Source organism: Onychostoma macrolepis, chromosome 05 (genome assembly GCF_012432095.1).
Source record: "Onychostoma macrolepis isolate SWU-2019 chromosome 05, ASM1243209v1, whole genome shotgun sequence".
NCBI classification, from domain to species: Eukaryota; Metazoa; Chordata; class Actinopteri; order Cypriniformes; family Cyprinidae; genus Onychostoma; species Onychostoma macrolepis.
This window is the reverse complement of record NC_081159.1, coordinates 38,402,862-38,417,729: the sequence shown is the minus strand read 5'-3', so window position 1 is coordinate 38,417,729 and position 14,868 is coordinate 38,402,862. Positions and strand designations below refer to the sequence as shown.

The 14,868-nt window shown below is 35.3% G+C and overlaps 1 protein-coding gene across 1 annotated transcript in view; it reads right to left on the bottom strand.

Moving 5' to 3' along the window:
* The window catches only part of ksr2 (kinase suppressor of ras 2), a 108,346-nt gene that overhangs the window by 54,000 nt on the left and 39,478 nt on the right, over nt 1–14,868 (bottom strand). Inside the window, exon 6 of the mRNA XM_058775850.1 lies at nt 938–1,113. Within this exon, the coding sequence (XP_058631833.1) occupies nt 938–1,113 (176 nt within the window). The remainder of the gene's footprint in view (nt 1–937; nt 1,114–14,868) is intronic.

Genomic DNA, 14,868 nt, shown 5'->3' with positions numbered 1-14,868 from the left:
TACACACGGCTTCCGTTCGGCCCATTATTCCTCTAATAGCCCACGCTAAGAGGCCCCCGGTGTAGAAGACATTGGGCTTGGACAATATGCGCCCACACGATGCCAGGTGTCCTGGGACACATGTGGGTTTGGGACGCTGCCCTTTAAAAGGTGATGAGAAGGGAAGTCACATTGCGAAAGAAAACGACAAAGAAAGTTGTAACTGAACGACGTGCGTCATCAGACATCTGTCAACACTAGCTGTGATCTAACGACGTTGACCAAACTACAAGCATTTGAATGTCTTTAAACACGCACTTGGGATAAAGCTGCAATGTTACGAAAAAGAAATTCAGATCAGGGATTTGTCTCAAAATGACAAACAATATATAACGAAACAAAATACAATGTTAGTGTATAATAACATATATTAAAAAGACATTAGTAAATGTGATGCATTTCTTGAATATTTCTTAGAAATACTGTCTACATGAAATGAAATTTCCAACTATTGCAGCCAACATGAAACAATTTACAAACCATTTTAATTCAATTAGGCAAAATATTAATTAAGATTTTCTTTTTCTTTTAAAGAAATTTTTTAAAATGCAAAATTCTTTTTTTTCAAAAATAAAAAGATTTAAGTGATTAATACCAGAATGTATCAGGTGTAGAAAAAAATAATAATAATATAATAAAGAAAAAAAACTTTAACTTTTATATAAACCAGAAACATTTATTAAGAAAGTCAATCAAGAGTAAATGTTGATTTCATTTTGACTTTTTGATTTAATTTCATCTTAATTTGTATAGTATTCTATAATATATATATATATATATATATATATATATATATATATATATGTTATATATGTGGAGTTATGTTCTCATCATCTGTGTTTTAGGTAGGACTGAAACAATGTGTTGTCCTGCAAAGAGGTTAATGGCTGCTACTCACTTGCTGAGGGGGTGTCGGAGTGCACCGGTGGTGTCGAAGGGACAAAATTGGGGAAAAAGAAGGAGCGGAGTGAATGATCAGAGTGGAGAGGAGAGCGCTGGGTCGGCAGGTTTTCACAGCTTCCAGCCACACTGCTGTGGATCTTCAGGTTCAACGGCTTGTTCTTCTTTTTTGCTCTACAAAGAGAGTCAGGGGAAAAACAAATGAGCCCAAAATAAGACAAGATCACAGTGTTTACAATGTTGTATCTGGTTTCAAAACAAACTCTTGCACGTCATGCTCCAGAAACAGATTTAGCTTCAAAACTCTGAATAGGTTAACTTACATAAACTCAAGTACTCAAAAAAAAAAAAACTGATTACAATTATGGCTTGAGTGGCTTGATTAGGGTTTGGTTGAGCATTTTCACACACCTGTCCGTTAAGCACCAGAATGCAGTGCAGATTTAGAGATCTTTAAATCAGTCTTTAGACCCTCTAGTAATGACAACCGAACCTAATGAACAAAATTTTGTTGGAAATTTCTTCTTTTTTTTTTTTTTTTTGGTGTGTGCGTGTGTGTGTGTGTGTGTGTGTGTGTGTGTGTGGATTTGTGACCAAATATAATGCTATAATGGCCTCTTTATAATAAAAAAGAAGTAGACAGTAGACAGAGAATTAAATTAAATTCAATTAAGAAAGTTAAAATAAATAAATTAATGAATAAATGAATAAATAAATACATACATACATGCATAAATAAATGCACAAACAATTTGCAAATAAAGCAGTGATTCATAATCGCTTCAGTGATTATAATACAATCTTAGTCGAAATATCTCACAAAACAAGTACTGGCATTATAATGTAAATTAATTTAAGCAAATGTAAATGTAGAGCAGAGTGGGGGGACACTCCCCCTACTGTTTTTCCCCAAATAACCACAAGATAAAGTCTAGATCAATTTTTATTGTAACTATGGCCTACGTTGACGAGAGCGATGTAGAGGTTTTCACCATGAAGCTTACACTGGTGATGTACTGAAGAGAAAGCAGATTTCACAGTAAATGATAAAATTTTCAGCAGTAAGAAAAAAAGTGTTTGAAAGTTTGTTGTTTTGTAGAACATCGCAGTTATATATGAGATAGGGAGTACATGTTATTTAATAAAAATATAATTATTATTCTCAAACATAGTCAGTGGGGTAAAACGCCCCCAGGGGGCAATGGGCAGTTTCTGTAGTTATTCTGTTCTGAACATCAAATCTTTAGTTTTCCGATCAAATGTATTCTACCTATTTGGTTGATTCAAAATATTTGGACTTTTTAAAAATTACCTCAAAGTTAGCATCAGGTAGCTAGTTAGCAAGCCAGTTTTTTTTGTTTTTTTTTTCAAATAGGCTATTATAATTTTGTAATTCATAATTATTGATTATATTCTTTTTTATTTTAAGCTAAAACTGCATGTACTCTGATTTTGCTGTAAATGTTTCAATTGCTTTGTTTGACTGGGGGGCATTTTACCCCACCCATGGGGGCGGTTTGGTGGGGCGGGGTTTCAACAGTTTCCACAAGACCTCGTCATAGATTCTGTTGCTGTTTTGAGGACTTCTCACATATCAGTAGGACACACAAAATCTTGCACTGTTAAACAATGTTGCTTGCAGCATCTATGAGAAACTGCTTATTTAGACACAAGTTTGCTTGTGAACTCAGGAAAGCTGTTCTCCAACTGAGTCACAAAATGAGAGATTTCTGGCTTCAAACAATGAATAAACAGACCACAGGTTATCATGAGGGCACAGTCAGCAATTAAACAACACATTATACCATTCAAATCCAATTAGATCCATTTATTTTTTGTGTGGGTGCATGTTTGCAAGGGCAGATGTCGTGCTGTTCAGAATATCCTCCTTTCTTCTCTATGAATATGTCATCATGTCACCTTTCTCTCAACTTCATCATGTTTAATAATAAACGTAATAAGCTAATAGTGCAATAGACTTGGAAACAACTGTGAATTCTGCTCTAGATATTTTCCCTCATGATGTCATTATTGCTGTGAGCGACTCTCAGACTTCACAGTGAGAAAATGAACTGCCAGATCCAGCAGAAAATATGCATTAGCATGTATGATCAAATGCCCTGCATAAATAAAGAAAGGCTTTACAGATTGTTTCTACATGTTTACGAGCATTTCTCAATACTGACTACATTTTCTAAAAAATAAAAAAACCCATCAGAACACTTCTTAAAATCAACCCATTCTACCATAGGGCAAACAGTCCCGTGTGCAAAAAGGGGTTCTGCATATTTACTAATGCAAAACATGGAAATGCAAAACATGAATTTTGCTAAATGTTCTTACTAACTGCATTTTGTATCAAAAGAAACATAAAATGATCCACAGTTTAGTCCCCAGACACTGCTATTGTGCTGTACAGTAGGCATTGAGAATTGGACATAAACAATTGTTTAAAAAAAAAAAAAACAGTATCCAAGATTTAAAGGGATAGTTCATTCAAAAATTCTGTCATTGTTTACTCACCATTAAGTTGTTCCAAACCTGTATGATTTATTTATTTTTTTCAGATGTTGAACACAGAAGAAGATATTTTGAAGAATGTGGGTAACCAAACAGTTGGCCATTGACTTCCATAGTATGATAAAAAATACTATGGAAGTCAATGGCTACCATCAGCTGTTTGGTTTCCAACATTCTTTAAAATATCTTCTTTTGTGTTCAACACAAGTCAATGATTACATAATTGTTATTTTTGGGTGAAGTTTCCCTTTAACACCCAACACAACAAATTAGCTGTATTAACTGTTAAACTAAAGAATAAATGGTATGAATCTATCATAATAATTTTTTGCACTTTTTTCCCCCCTCAAATAATCTATTGGGCCAGAGAGGACTCCTCAACAAGTTAAATTTGTGTTTGAAAACCTTATATTAATTTGTAACCAGACAGCAAAATCATCATATGAAAGAGCTCGACTTGAATGAAAAGAAAAGTGTGGGCATCAAAACATCCCTGATTGGCGATTTTCAATGGTCAGATCATTCACTGAACCCACTTCTTAATGTAATAAATGCACAAATTGGATTTGATTTTACCCTGTGTACATGTGGTGTCCTATTGGTAAAAGTATTGATATTTATGAAGCTTTGAAGTAGGACGGAGAGATGTCAACTAATAGCAAATTAAAAGGGAAACTACTTACACCACGATGCAAATCATTAACAGTTCCTTTTTAGTAAAAAGAATGATTTATGCCCAAAAAGAACAAAGAAATGTATTGTTCAGCGATGGTTAGATATTTTTGGTGCACTGTGAGCATGTTTGTGTGTCTACCGCCGATGACAACTATGTGCAAGTCTCTGAGAGCACAATGCATTAGTGTGTGGATTTGACAAATACTGACAGTGTGTGTGAGAGAAGCTTTCTTATTGTGCAGGAATAAGCAGAATGGTGAGGTGTGTGAACGCGAAAGCGAAGAAAAAGGGAGTCGGAGAACAGGAGACAAACAAACAGACAAATAAAGATGGATCAACAGGGTGACAGGCAGAGCAACTGACTGGCAGCAAATAACTGATGACAGATTCTCTCATGCTTTTTGCTCCACTTCGTGGTCTCTCTCTTTTTCTTTTCTTTTTTTACTTCTTGCTTTTTTATTGTGTTGTCTTGAAGTCTAAGGTCAGGTGTAAAATGCCAAATAATATGACATTTGCATCAACATATTACACAGTGTGAGGTTTGACATGAATGTTAATACAAAACAAAAATTGACAGGGCTGTTAACTGATCAAAACTGGTAATTAAATCAAATCACATATGCGACATTTCCTGAGAAAGGCCCCCAAAACAAAGAAAATCTTACTTCCATATTATTGATAAAGCTTCATTACTGACCTACAGGTTAGAGGAATAAACAGTATTTTTTAATGACAATAGGGGTGTAACGGTACACAAATATGATGGTTCGGTACGTACCTCGGTTTTAATGTCACGGTTCAGTATGATTTCAGTACAGCAGGGGGAAAAACTAAACTTTTTTTTTAATAAACAGTGGTTTACTGAACAAGTTGCTCTTTCTTTAAATACATTCAGTTATATTTTAAATGTTCTTAGTTATAAAAATCTACCTCAGCTTATGCTTAAAACTATAGGGAGCCCTTTTACATTATAAGGTTACAATTAGGCCTAACAACTTAACCCAAACTTAAATTTAATTTCTATTTATTTTTAAATAGATGATCATCACTCAACTTATAAATGATAACATTTCTAGGCTATTTGTTAAAATATATTAAATTACACACAGGCTGTCACAGCATGTTTCATAACAGATTAATTTAAACATATTAAATAAATAAGACTAACAGTTTTAGTAAAATATAATGAGTATATGGTGTAATATTTCACAAAATGCTCCTCTCTAGACTTCATTTCTCTCTATATAGAGCGTGTGTGTGTGTGTGTGTGTATATATCACACACACACATACACAGTTATATATCCATATATCCATATTCAAGTTACAGTTATATATAATGAAAATGGGCTTAAAGTGCACACAGAACTGTGGCAATGTCTCCAAGATGCTTCAAGAAACCTCCCTGCAAAGTTACCTGAAAAACTATGCGCAAGTGCACCTCGGGCAAAAGCTGCTTTAAACGCAAAGGATGGTCACACCAAATGTTGATTTAATTTAGCTAATAGAAGTTAATTGATAAAGAAAATCTATTTATGACATTACTTTTGACAGCATCCTCATTTTACAGCATTTTTACACCAGTGCCTTAAAACTTTTCTTTGCAGGAAGGTCTCTTGAAGCATCTCGGAGACGTTGCCACAGTTCTTCTGTATTTAGTCTGTCTCAGTTTGTTCTGTTTCTTCATGTCATTCCAGGCAGACTGGATGATGATCAGATCAGATCTCTGTGTGGAGCACTGGCTGTCAGAGAAAAATCTCACTGGATTATTACAATTAATGGCAAAAAATGAATGTTTGGAAATGTAAACTGATATTTCCTACTGACACACTACAGCAAAAGATAGAAATAACTGACTTAAAACCATTTTTAGCTGGTGAAAATACTAGTGTTCTAATAATTTTGGCCACCACTGAATATAGATACATTATATTCTCAAAGAGGGAAAATAATATAACTCCACAGGTTACCGACTTCGTCAAAGAAAGCAGCCGCAGTGAGCGTGTTGTTTTTGTAGAGCTGTCAAAGGTTTTTGGAAATAATCTGTTTGTTTTGTGCGTGTGTGGCAATGCTGTCACTGATGACAATGATATGTAAGTGTCCAAGCGCGGAAGGCATTAGTGTGTGGATATGACACATACTGACAGCAGATGTTCTTGAAGGTGTGTGAGTGTGAGTGTGAGTGTGAGTGTGAGGCGATACTGAAGCTTTTGGAACATGACGCAAGCACAAAATAGGTGACAGGGAGAGACCCTGATATGCTCCTAACCTCAGAAACCATATTTAAAAGAGAAAATTATCAAGCAGCAAGGAACTAGACGCCAGTTCTACCACATTAATCACAAATGGAAACCAATTATCTTCTCTACAACAATTATTCATGAGAAATCGTGCACATAATAGTCACTTTGCTTTAAAATCACCACAAATAATGAAATAAACAGATATTTTAGTGGAAACTATGGTTATCAAGGTAAATTTATTAAAAGATCTCAGCAAGTGACAAACACACACACACATAAGATTAACCATATCCTATTTCAAAAGCACCTCTAATGATGATCATTAAAGAAAGATCACAGTCTGAATTGTGTATTTATCTTTTACAGTTTCATTTCATCTCGTCTTTCTTCTTCAATCTTCTCCTCTGGTTCTGAAAGGACTACAATCAGACTTTGATTAATTGAAATGATTCAATAAAGTAATTTAAAGCAATAAATATGTTCAAATTCAAAGTCATTCTTTCTAGTAAACATTAAACAATCCAGTAATCACACAAAACCACACTTGCTCACTGTCAAGAACTGCCATCCTTTGAATTTATGCGCTGAAATTTAAATTAAATTGGCCATAGCACACAGAAAATTGAACTATAATGACAGGAAAAAGGGTATTTACTGAATTGTATTTCAAAGACATTTGAAGAAGGTAAAGCATTCTGGAAAATAAAGTGTCCTATCTATCAGTCCATCCACCTGTCTTCTCTACATCCATCCATCTGTCCATCTTTTATCTATTTATCCATTCATCCATCCATCCGTCCATCTTTTATCTAACTATCCATTCATCCATCCATCCGTCCATCTTTTATCTAACTATCCATTCATCCATCCATCTTTTTTCAATTCATCAATCCATCCATTCATCCATCTTCTCTTCTCTCAATCATCCATTTATCTTCTAAACATTAATCCATCCATCCATCTTCTATCCATCCACACATCTTTTATCCATTCATTCTTCCATCCATCCATCTTCTATCCATTCATTCATTCATCCATCCATCCATCTTTTATCTTCCCATCCTCTATCATCTGCTATCAATCCATCCATCCATCCATCTTTTATCCATCCGTCTTCTATCCATTCATCCATTAATTCTTCCATCCTTCCATCCATTCATCTATCTTCTCTCAATCCATGCATCTATCCATCTATTGTCTAACCATTCATCCATCTTTTATTCATCAATCTTTATGTATCCATCCAATTATCTATCTTCTCTTCATCCATCCATCTTCTATCCATGCATCCATCCATCCATCCATCCATCTTCTATCCATTCATTCATCCATCCATCCATCCATCTTTTATCTTCCCATCCTCTATCCATCCATCCATCTGCTATCAATCCATCCATCCATCTGCTATCCATCCATCTTCTATTCATCCATCTATCTTCTATCAATCCATCTTTTATCCATTCATCTTCTATCCATTCATCCATCCATTCATTTTTCCATCCTTCCATCCATCCATCCATTCATCTATCTTCTCTTAATCCATGCATCTATCCATCTATCGTCTAACCATTCATCCATCTTTTATTCATTCATTTTCTATGTATACATCCATTTATCTATCTTCTCTTCGCCCATCCATCTTCTATCCATTCACCCATCCATCATTCAGGCTTTTTGAACTTTTTTTACAACTTTCAAATAAGACCGTCAAGCCAACATTCATTTTGTTTGTAGAGATTAATTTTCCTCCTTTCAAACTTGAAATACCTCCTTTCAAATTTAAATTTCAATTAGATTTACTGTTTGCTACCTCAATTAAATTCTATAATTGGTTTGGAATTCAGAAGGTATTCTCAATTAAATTATGAATGGCGCACAACCCTAGACACAAAAACACACTCACATACATAAAATATCTGCGAATAAACATCACATTAAAGAAACAAACTGCGGCTGGCCACTTTATATTGGTCAAATCGTGTCTTTCTGCCTAAGTGGGCAGTTCTTATCTGGACTAAGCAGTAATGAGCAGCAGACTTAATGCCGCTAGTCTGGTTATGTGAGACTGCAGCATAATGCCTGCCTGGGACTCTCCCCTCAGTAAGACCAGTGCTAATAGGGAGGAACATGGATAGTTAGGCTTCATTACACCTCACCTACGCTCATTATTTGCAACTCTGCTCTGCAGAATAGAGGGAAAAAATGTGTCATTGAGGTGAAGGAGAGGAGCAGGGGGGCAATTTAATTTATCTATTTAACAAGGTTTTATATTCAAGATAAAGAGCTGGAGACTCACAACACAGACCGTAAATGAGAACAAAGTGTGTACTTGTGTTCATGTGTACTGTTATGCAAGATTATGAAACTGAAAATGAAAACAAAAATTTACCATGGTAACCAGAGATTTAAAAAAAAAAAAAGCCAATTAACACAGCTAACAAAATATCATATTATTATTTCTCACACTTATGTTTTTCAAAACACCTAGAAGTAACAGTAACTATGACATTTTGGCCGAAACTGTGGTTACCATGGTGAATTTTTGAAGGGAAAGAAAGGCTAATAACTGTTATGGCTTTTTTTATTAAAGTCCATCAGGGAAGTCATGGCCTAATGGTTAGAAAGTCAGACTCGTAACCCAAAGGTCGTGGGTTTGAGTCTCAGGACAGGCAGGGATTGTAGGTGGGGGGAGTGAATAACCAGTGCTCTCAATACCACGACTGAGGTGCCCTTGAGCAAGGCACCGAACCCCCAACTGCTCCGGGTGTGTGTTCACGGTGTCTGTGTGCACTTTGGATGGGACAAATGCAGAGCACTAATTCCAAGTATGGATTACCATACTTGGCCACATGGCACATCACTTTCACTTAAAGGAATATTTACCCAAAAATTAAAATTTGCTGAATATTTACTCAAGTAATCCAGACCATCAGTTAACATCCTGTGAAGTGAAAAGCTGCATGTTTGTAAGACACAAATCCATCATTAAGACGTTTTTATCTTCAAAACGTTGCTTCCAACGCTTCCATATGAGTCCTCTATCCATAAAATTGCTTTCTCCATTTAAAAAGTCGTCTTGTCTGAATCAGGAGAGAAATATGCACAAATCAAGCACCGTTCACAAGCAAAACAGTTCTAAACAAACACATCAGTGGATTTTGATGTTGTTGTATTTTGGCCAGAAGAGAAAAGCTATATTACATAAAAGGGAATTTCATAACATAAACTAATAAATCATTGCATGTCTCTTTAAATGAGCAACATTTCATACTGTGATGGAACTAATAATTCAGATCTCTGTCAGACTGCACTGCATACATATAACTGAGATGAAAGGCAGATAGGAAGTGGGGGCTGATTCATTGATATAGGTGGTCTCCAGATACTCGTTCAGGGTCTCCAGACAGGTTTGTGACCGACAGCTCGACTCCCTTCAGTAGTGCACGGCTGTGATAAATCAATGATACGCAGGGATGCAACTGAAGCCCAGGCCCTCTTAAACACTCATTTAAATTCGCAATCATGATTCCAATCTGGGCGGGAGGGAGGGTTAGAGCGGCTCATTATGAAGGCCAGACTGGGGAAAGGAAAACCGGCCACACTGGTGTTTATATGCCTTTAACCTGACCACTCATTAATGGGACGGAGAGAAAAAGGCTGGCATTAACATGGATGAGGTTTGCCTAATGGTCCTATCACACATAAAGGGAAATTTACAGCCTAACACAGATTACACAAACAGAAAATGTAAGAAAATGTAAGAGTGTGCGAATCATCAATAAAAATAATGAGAATTTCAAACTCAAACGTAAAACATTAAGATGTATGATAATTGTTTTTATGAAAAATAATGTCACAAATCTGTTTTGTTTTTTTTTTTTCTTTGGATTTCAGAGTGTTTTCATAAGATTAACCAGTTTAGCCAGATCTGAGTCCAGGTGCAAGTGTGTTAGAGTCGTGATTTGTGACTTGTGAAAGGCACAGAGTGGGTTCGGCCTGACTCAGATAGTAACAGGTGGGACTCAGTTAGCTGTGTGAATTTATGAGCTATGCGTGCACATTTTGGAGAGTGAGACTATTAAACACAGTTTTATGACTGCACAGCTCTGCTGCCTTCAGAATGAGAGTTCAAGCAGCTGATAAAAACATCACAATAACCCCCAAGTAATCCACACCACTTCAGTCCATCAATTAACATCTTGTGAAGTGAAAAAAGCTGTGTGTTTGCAAGAAACAAATCCATCATTAAAAAAAAAAGCACCATGCGTTTAGAAATTTTTAGGACTGTTTTTGCTTGTAAAAGTTTCTTGATCTGTGCATATTTCTCTCCTGATTCAAATGAGACCATTTTTCACTAGAGAAAGCAATATTATGGATAGAGGACCTGTATTTTAGCAACATTTTGAAGTTAAAAATATCTTAATGATGGATTTGATTTTTACAAACAAGCAGATTTTAACAAGATGTTTATTGATGGATTGGGGTCATGTGGATTACTGTGATGTTTTTATCAGCTGTTTGGACTCTCATTCTGACAGCACCCATTCACTGCAGAGGAACCATTGATGAGCAAGTGATGTAATGCTAAATTTCAAATATGTTCTGATCAAGAAACAAACTCACCTATATCTTGGATGACCTGAGTAATTTTTCAGCAATTTTTAGGTGAACTATTCCTTTAAAAACAAACTGGTAATGCAAGATTCAACACCAGATCTTCCCTTGCTCTGTTTAACAATTATTATTTAAAAATGACTAACCGCAGAACATCCTTTGTTCATTAGCAACTTCAATCTTCCACTGGCCAAGAACTAACATTTGCTGTTAGGTCCAAAAGTTGATGAAAGTACATGATGAAAGTACAAAATGTTAGCTAAAAGAAATCCATTTCCCCGCTCTAGAAATTCAGAAAAGATTTCATCACACATCCATTATAAATTTAAATCACTTTTCATAGTGTAGAGGTGATCTCATCTGTCTGTATTCTTTGTTTAATGACTCATATGCATGATAATACGGTACTTTGGATTTTTACATATAACCCTAAACTGTTCATTAATTAGACAAAGCCTTTATGAAAAAACACCAATGACTGCACAACTAAAAATGGCCTTACTGCTCACAAAATTTTGGCTTTCAGTTAATATAATGTTAACACAAATCTAATATTTATACACATCTATACACAAAATGTCTATTGGCATTCTGTTGCATCATAATGTGCTTGATTCATTCATTTTTGTATGACTTCTGCGAGCCCAAAGGATCACGATCCTATTTCCATATCCTTTAGATTGAAGCCCCAACGCCGCAATAGCCCTGAACTATACGCCATGATCAAACACAGGTCTGCTCCTCATCTCATTTCAAAAGTTTTCAGCCATAAAAAAACACTCTCATTAAAAGTGAGAGATGTGGAGGGAGACAGAGTAAAGGGGAGGTAACAGACCTAATCAATCCAAACACAGAGACTCGCATCGAAGCGGATGCAAATTTCTCAATTTCAAGTAATCCACGGCGGAATTACTTGAAGAAAAGGCTTCACGGCGTGATTCATACGCCTCCTCCCCCGTATTCCAGACCGTTCCCTGTCCCCTCTCCTGTATTTACTCCATTTCTCCATCGGAGTCTCCCGAGCTCATCAGAATAAATAAAGGAGTGCTTAACATTTGCCATAAAGGCAGCCATTCCCACGCATATACACACTCTTATTAAGCGCTGCACAAACACACCTTAACTTTCATAAAGTGCACATATATTCTTTTAGATAACTTTATAAATGTAAACTTTCACACATACATATCACATCTATAATGCTGCATGTACTTTATAGCGTTCACTCATTTTGAATAGGATTAGTAAATGTCATGTGCGTGACAAAGTTCTAGAGTGCAATTTAAATAACTTCACAACTTAAATGAGGGTCTATTTCACACAGAAATCAAAGACAAGCACATTTCTATGAAAACTCTGATACTGCAATGTGAAAATAAAATAATAAAATATAAATTAATATGTGAAATAAATTAAAATGTGAAGTGTTTATACATTATATTTATGGTATTGGCCACACTTTATTTTAAGGTCCGATTCTCGATATTAACACAGCATTAACTACAACTTTTACCTCAATTAACTCCTTATTTGCTTCTTGTAATTAATAGGCAGTAAGGCAGTTGTTAAGTTTAGGTATTGGAAGGTTTAGGGATGTAGAATATGGTCATGCACAATATGTGCTTTATAAGTACCAATAAACAGCCAATATGTGAGAATTGGTCCTTACACTAAAGTGTTACCATTGTATTTTTTTGTTTTGCATTTTATTTGCTTATGTTATATGTTATTATGTTATTCGCACACAAACTGTCATATGACATCAAAAGTCTGTCGTATGAAATTCATTGTGCTGTAATTGTGTCTTTTAAAGGGATAATTCACCCAAAAATCACTCAAAAAGTTGTTGTTCAACAACTGAGGGTTTCTTCTCTGAAAGATATTTTAAAGAACGTTGGAGTCCAAATAAAATTGTACTTCATTGACTTTCATTGTATGGCCAAAAAAAAAAAGGTTGTCATAGTACATGACAGAATATTTATTTTTGGTTGAATTATACCTTTGATGTTGCCCCTCAGATCCTCATTTTTGCCAGATAAATTGTAAAAATCAATTACATTTAAATTTACATTTATGCATTTGGAAAACACTTATCTGAAAATACCTGCAGTGCGAGTTTATGCATGCACACAATTCACGCATTCCCTGGGAAATCATACCCATGACCCTGGCGTTGTTAGCGCCATGCTCTACTGTTTGAACTACAGGAATAACATAATTTTGTATATTACAAAATCTTCAGTGCACTTTGACTGCAGTTTAAATCCAACGTGATCCCATGATAATTCGTATATATTTTATGTAAAATGTGGTTCTATAAAACTTAAGTTGTTTTTAGTTGTCATATCAATTACCTTGTTTTCAATTGTGTTATTCAATTGTTTACTCGTACTTAATATGAAATGTTGCCGCTTCAAATGACAGGTTTTACGGCAGGATAATCGAACGCTCATTGGCTCTCGCCTGCTTTTGTTACAGATTGCTACATGCCGTGTTTCTGGTGAGGTGTGTTTGAATGATGCGAGCGTGTGCCTTCACGAGTTCACGGAGAGGATTGGGAAAATAATTTGGATAATATTTTCAGCGATTAACAACATAAATTCTGCCCTGCACCTCACACAAACCTACTGTATTCCGCCAGAGAAGACTGCGGCTGCAACGCATTGTCATTTGGATTACTTTTGGTAGTGTTTTTGACATTTTTGCAATAATTAAATGATTGTAATTGCATTTATCTGTCTGTCATGCTTTACTTATACTGTACAGAAATGTTTAGGTTTATAGGTAGGAGTGGGATTAGCGACTATAAAAATATTTTAATGCTATATTGTTACTAAAATGGTTATTTTCCTGCATATTTCGGTCAATTGCGTTTTTTATCCTTTTACACTAGCTATAAAATGGGTAAGTTTAGGTTTGGGGGTAGGTTAAGGGGTCTAAAAGTCTAAATCTCTTACTGATAAAATTATAAAAATGCATTGATACGAATATCTTAAAGATATAAAAGATACGTAAATATTTTAAAATTTTTTAGCTAAAAATATGTAACGATTTGTACATTTTAAACGTTGAAATACGTCTAAATTGTACGTTTTAGTGTCAATAAAATGTACAGAAATGTACATTCTGTGCTTGTAAATGTTACATATTAATACCTACATATAAACATGAGACCAGGCTGTTTAAATCATGAGTAGCATGTAATTTGGGAAGCTAAGGTTTTAAAGCAGCTTCCCCAAAACTGCTAACTGTCATCCGGCTCATCAACTATAGTTGACTAGCACAGAGGCCTGGAGAGACATTGGCCTTTATGCAGATGCATGTTGACGCTCATTAGCATAGCAAATAAGCCTTGCTAATTATCTCTACAGAGGAGAGCAGCACTCAGCTTGAAAAGGGCAGAGAGAGAGAGAGAGGTGGCCCGGGTACATAAGCAAAATTAATAGCCCTCCACTCCATGCTAAAAAAAAGTTTAAGAGGTGACAGGAGTGTGCTTTCAAATGGAGAGAGAGAATGTGACGACTGCTGAGTGTTGCAAAGATTGACTGAGATTGTTTGTGTGTGTGTGTGTGTGTGTGTGTGTGTGTGTACACATATGTACAGTATATATCAAATGATCATTTTTAAGATATATTTATAAACTCACCAAAAATAGATCATTTTTATAAATAAAATAGAAATATTATATGAAATATTATATATTTTTGTGATAATTCTTTGGAATATATAATTTATGTTTGAATTAGGGGTGTCAACGCGTTAACGCATACGATTAATCCAAAAATTTTAACGCGTTTATTTTTTTTTTACGCAAATTAATCGTTTGATAAGGTTTGACCCAGCGTCTTCCTGTCATCGCAGCGTGGAAGGTTATCTAT